Raw genomic sequence first — 6000 nt, 5'->3', positions numbered from 1 at the left:
AGCGACTCGCCGCGGCCGCTCTCTGCGCTCTCGGAGACCCCAGCGCCCGCCTTCTGCAGGGGAAGCGACCATGACCGGAGCTCGTGACTCGCCCCCCGGCCACCTCCCCTAGAAAGAAACCCTTGAAAAAGTTGCATTTGGAAAAAAAACCCTTGCGCTGACCTTTGGGGCCGTGGGGGCCCGAAGAAACGTGCGTGCGAGTGCAAACGAGAAAGCGGAAGGCGTGTGTGTGTATGGGGGGCCGGCGGTGGGGGGACCCTCCGCTGCCACTTTGCCGCACGCTGTGTTGAGCTCCCCCCGCCCCCCGCCCCCGGGCCCCCGGGGCTGCGATGAGCCCCTGCGGGCGGGCCCGGCGACACACGTCCAGAGGGGCCATGGCAATACTGGCGTGGAAGTTCCCGCGGACCCGGCTCCCGGTGGGAGCCAGTGCCCTTTGCGTTGTGGTCCTCTGTTGGCTCTACATCTTCCCGGTCTACCGGCTGCCCAACGAGAAGGAGATCGTCCAAGGGGTGCTGCAACAGGGCACGGCGTGGAGAAGGAACCAGACGGCGGCCAGAGTCTTCAGGTACTCCTCCCCTCGCGGCTCCTCCCGGCTCGTGTCCTTTACTCCCGGTGCGCTGGGGACAGGGTCACGGGCTAGCACCGCCTTGCAGAGGCATCTCTCCCCCAGTCCTCCTTGTCCTCCTCCCCTCCTTTGCCATTTCTAAACCTGAAGACTTTAGTCGGGGAGGGGGGGGGGGTCCTTCCCCACCCCTTACACCAAAGAGATGTGCAGACACCTGCTTTGCTCACGTAAAACCTGTAAGCATTCCTTCCCCAGCCTGATCGTAGTCAACGATTCGCCCCATAACTGGTGGGAAGGAGAATCCAGGCTAACTTTGTCCTTTGCACTTAATGAGCATTTATCTCTTGGGCTCTGTAGGTGTTGGAAGCCATAGAGAACTAGAGGAAGGTAAGAGGCATCTCCCTGAGGCTAGGTGAGTGGTTGGTAACAGAAATCACTAATGAGGGAGTAATGGGCAAATCTTGGGCAGGAAAAACATGGACACCTAGCCAGGATCCTGCAGCTTTGTTCAGAGGGCCCACGACGAAACCCAGAGCACTTAACTGATCCCCCACTAAGAGCCGGGCACTGTGTGATTTTTATTGAAAACTCAACAACTTTCTAATAACAGTATTATCCCCATCTTACCAACCACAGACTGAGTCTTCAGAAGGAGGAGTTACTTCCCCAAGGTCATGTCATGTCCCTTTGAAGTGTGGGAACTGAAATTTTCAACACATAAAGCTCCTCAGCTCCCAGCTCTTTTTTTGGGGGGGGGGGGTGGAGGGGGGTCGCTTAGACTGTGGATGCCTTCTGGAGAATGGGAGATGGACTTTAGGTAGGGACTTGGAATCAGAAAACAAAAAACTGAAGCCAGGTTGGAAATCAGAATGCTGAGGATCGCTCAGAGGTTGTAGTTTCCCTTCCTTTCTGGGAATTTCAGCTTAAGTGTCTAAAAATAAGTTCTTGGCAGCAGGGGTTGTGTCGTTAGATTGGAGGGAAGGCAGTGCTGCTTCCCCTTCCTCTCCACTTTCCTGGGCATGTTCAGGGGACACACAAGGGCTTTTATGACTGCCAGGTGCCCCCTTCCCCTTCATTCCCTGGGGCTTGAAGATGCTGCAGTTGGCTTTCCTGAGATTGTAGTGGTCTAGGTGAGGAGTGCTTTCCTTCGCTCTTCTGCCTAGGATCTTTCCAAGCTGTCTATGGGCAGCTGAGAGCCAACTTAAACATTTTCACTACTGTTGGTTACAAATGTTCAGAAACATCTATAAATTTCAAAAAAACTTTTTAGACATATCGTTTCCTTCTCCTTCTGGGGCCTGCTCCTGGAAAGAAGGTCAAAGAGATAATAGCCAATTCTTTCAGGGGAAGACATGAAATCTTTAAACGGGGAGGGAAGACTTGCCTTCTCTCTTGTTCTTTAGAATTCAGCTATCATTAAGCTTGAAAATAATGCTACACCCCTTAAAAGTAAATAAGGGCTAATTTTCTCTCGCCTTCACAGTATTGATTGTTGGACTCAAAAGCACCCAAAAGGCATATAGCATCCAGCAATTCTTTTCTCTAAAGACAGGAAGCACTTTTACTCCAAGTGATATAAGGAAATGAATTAAGAACTTCCCATTGGTTCGTAATGAAAGAGTCCATTTTTTTTGTATGGGAGGAAGAATAAGAAAGCTCTGTTGCTTCCTTAAATAAATTTTTTTTGCATGATATACTCGAGTGGAAAATGCTTCATATTCTGAGAAATACATGCTTTTCATTTCTGAGACAGACTTGTCCCTTGCTGTCTGTAGCCTGGGGTAATCTTTAGTGTGTTTGGCTGTCATTTGGTGTAGTCTCTGTGCAGAGAATTACTAATAGAATCCACACACTATAAAAAACTGCTTAAACACATATCCCTTAAAGTCAGTGTCTGTAAAAGTGTATAAGATGCACCATTGCTTGTTGAAAAGAGTTTGGGCTTTGGAGTAGAATTCTACACTAGTAGGATTCCTAGACTGAGGGTGCCATGACTAGATAGATAAGCAGCAGAGTATCTTTGGTAAGCCATTCTGTCTCTTTGAGTCTTAGTTTCCTTATTTATAAATGGGGATAAGAGCATTTACCTTGCAGGGTTGGTAGAGGTTCAAATAAAAAAATAAAAAACAACTACTGCAAGTGTTTGGCACATATATCCAGTCAATGGTGCTATTATAATTGTCATGAATTATAATTCTCTGTATACATTACAGCTTATATAAGGACTTCTGGCCAGCCCGTAAGAATTTGGAATGCTTTGGGCACCTGGGTGGCTCAATGGTTGAGCATCTGCCTTTGGCTCAGGTCGTGATCCCGGGTCCTGTTATGGAGTCCTCCTCGGTGGGGCTCCCTGCAGGGAGCCTGCTTCTCTCTCTGCCTGTGTCTCTGCCTCTCTCTCTGTGTCTCTAATGAACAAATGAATACAAAATCTTAAAAAAAAAAAAAGAATTTGGAATGCTTTGCCAGCCAAAGTTGCAGAGAAGCACTACTGGTCAATATATTGCCCCCACCCCCCCATTTCTTTACACTGAACGTAGTAAATTGGGACGAGGAATTTTAAAAGATAAAAGTATCGTGGTTTGCTAAGTCAAAAAATTTTTTGTACTCTGCATGTGTAATAAAATCTGTTTTTTAAAGCATATGGATTGTTAGTATGTGGGCAGTAGTGTATGTTTTTAAAATATTAGACAGGTCAGCCAGAGGCCCTTATTATGTTAAGAAAGAATAACTTTTGCAAACAGGTGTCTGTGTTTTCCAGTCTAAAATATCTTCCACACAACTAGAAATGTATATGAATGCACAGTTTGCACTTTTGTGTGGAGATACACGCATATTTATTCATAAACTGTGGTATATGTCATGTATATGTATACATTTATACACATATTCATATATACACACATACAAATAATTGCAGTCAGTCAGTTGACTAGTATTTAATGAATGACTCTAATACACCAGATTTGAATTAGGCCCTGGGGGTTAGCAGTAGCCGGGATGGGCAGCTTGCTTTCTCTGAGATGGCTTACCTCCTACAAGGGGGTGACCGACAAAAACAAAGGAGTAAAGCAGTCGGATGATTTAAAGTACTGCTAAATGCTCTGAGAACAAAGGAGAGTGTTTCATTATGTTTATTAGCATTAGAGTTGCAGATTACATTTCGCCCTCTGTGCTTTCATTTACTTCTGTGATTTTCTTCTCTTGGCTCAGACTTTAAGTACGACTACTCAGAGGGGGAACCTTGGCAACTTGCAAAGGAGAAGGCAGCAAGAAAAGTCACAGAGCTGCAAGAGCTTTAAACTAGATAGGAGGTTGTCTAACATCCACATGGCAACAGAAGGATAAAGCAATCAATTGACCCTAACGTAGAAATATTGGAGAGTTTCTCTGCAACTCTTGTTGCTTCTGAATGAGTAGTCAAGTGGTGTGGGGAGATGTTGAACCAAAGTGGCATTTGTCTCTTCCATCAGGGCCTTACCCACTTCATTTGTTTCTCTGAAAGGAACTTCAGTTCACAATTTATGCTCAAGACTTTATCTTTGGCATTGGACATAGTAATAATGACAACAAGAACAACAGCAAAACCGACAAATTACCAGGAGCCTATAATGTGCATGGCACTAGGCTGAGTGCTTTCAATGTACTGTCTCATTTAATTCTCCTAACAATCTTATATAAATGGATATGTTATCATCCACGTTTATAAAGAGGAACATGTCCAGGCCCCTGCCAGGGATTTGCTGTACTTCCAGGGACAGGCATATGTGTTTATAATTAATTAACCAACTGGACATAGGGACATCAAAGAGAGGCAGTATAGCAGAGAGAAAAACTTACGGACTTGGGAGCTGCCAGAACATGGTTGGAATCCCAGCTGTATCCCTTTCTGATTGTATGATCATTGGTAAGTTCAACCCTCAGAGCTTCAGTCTCCCCATTTGTAAAGTGGGATGTGTAATGATTTCTTACAGACTTGTAGTGCACGTTGCATGGTGGCATAGAGGAAGCACCTAGAAAGATGTTTGCCACATACTTCTGTTTAATATATGGTCATTATAGAAATAGAAACACAAGCAAAGTGCTGGGGAAGTTCACAAAACATGGCTGTTAATTCTGCTGGAAGGGGGGAAATCAGAGAGGAGGTGGTGTTTGCACTAAGCCTTGAAGGATGCTAAAGTTGGGTAGTAGTAAGAAGTGAGGGCAGAAGGATGTTCTAGGCAGGGAGAACAGCCAAGGCCAAAGCAGGGAAGTGTGAAAATTCTTGATGTGCTTCCTGTATGGAAAGGCATTAATTTTTCCCACAGAGAACATAGTAGGAAGGTAGACTCAGAGGTACACAGCGGCCAAGTCACACTCTCTGAATGGGCTTAAGGTGAGGTTTATGAAAAATGAACCAACACCAAGCATCCAAGGGCACTGGTCATGTGTCAGCTGTCAGCAGAGTTGGCACACTGCTGTTACTGGTGGATTGCTGGATATAGGATAACACTCCAAAGAGCTTTGAAAATTCTCTATATTCACTGAGTGCTAACCAGTACTCTAAGCCATGATGTTCCCCTTTCCTTTATCAAATTCTGAACGAAATACTGCTCTAAGCATTTTGAGCTTTATGTGCCTTCTTTTCTGTCCATAGTTTTGAATCTGTGGATCCCAGAAGCTTCAGGTATTTCCACAGCTGTCCTGGTGGCTGCAGAAGGGCACCGGGGGTGGAGGGCTGAGAGGCAGGTGCAGCCTTCGGTATAGATGGGATTTGAGGTTTATGTTTGTTAAGGTAAAGATTTATGTAATGCCCTCTGAAAGGAGTTTAGGAAGAATATAGTTTATAGTAAATTTTGGTGTTTAAGAAAATAAGCTTCAATTATGTTGTGCATTTACAAATGAGAAAAAAATTCATTAGCAATAACTACAATAGCAAAAAAAATAATCATTAACACTCATTGGCCATATAAGATGACCCAGGCCAGGTTCCCAGTGCTTATATTTCTTAGCTTTTGTCCTCACAGCTACTTTACAATAGATATTTATACGTTCTTTGTTTTATGGATGAGAAAATGGAAATTCAGAGAGACTCATTAACAAAATGATGGGTCACGTTTCCAACACAGAGCTATTTGACTCTAGCCTTATTGGCTCGTTCCCTAATAATCTTAGATAAACGAGGCACTGCTGTCTATATCTCTTATGATGTGGCCATGAATACTTCTCCATCATTATCTTCATCAACGTTCCTCTTTTGGTATAGTAATGCTGAAACAAGCCGGGCTGTGTTAGTTTTGTGTGTATCATTCCCTCTGCCTGAAATGCCTTTCCTTCAAGGCCACAACTCCTTGCCCTTTACCTGGCCAATTCTCACTCATCTCTTGACAGTGCATTTACTGGTTAAGAGCAAAGATCCTAAAAGTCAGTTGCGCTAAAATTCTGATTCTACCATTTGC

General features: G+C 44.6%; 1 protein-coding gene across 1 annotated transcript in view; it reads left to right on the top strand.

The window, feature by feature from the left end:
- The first annotated feature begins 295 nt into the window (after positions 1–295).
- The window catches only part of ST8SIA1 (ST8 alpha-N-acetyl-neuraminide alpha-2,8-sialyltransferase 1), a 150229-nt gene continuing 144524 nt past the window's right edge, over positions 296–6000 (top strand). Inside the window, exon 1 of the mRNA XM_038577027.1 lies at positions 296–565. Coding sequence (XP_038432955.1) covers positions 330–565 — 236 coding nt within the window. The 5' untranslated portion in view covers positions 296–329. The remainder of the gene's footprint in view (positions 566–6000) is intronic.

Source organism: Canis lupus, chromosome 27 (genome assembly GCF_011100685.1).
Source record: "Canis lupus familiaris isolate Mischka breed German Shepherd chromosome 27, alternate assembly UU_Cfam_GSD_1.0, whole genome shotgun sequence".
Taxonomy (NCBI): Eukaryota; Metazoa; Chordata; class Mammalia; order Carnivora; family Canidae; genus Canis; species Canis lupus.
Note: the sequence above shows the minus strand (reverse complement) of the source record. Positions and strands in the feature narration are given on the sequence as shown.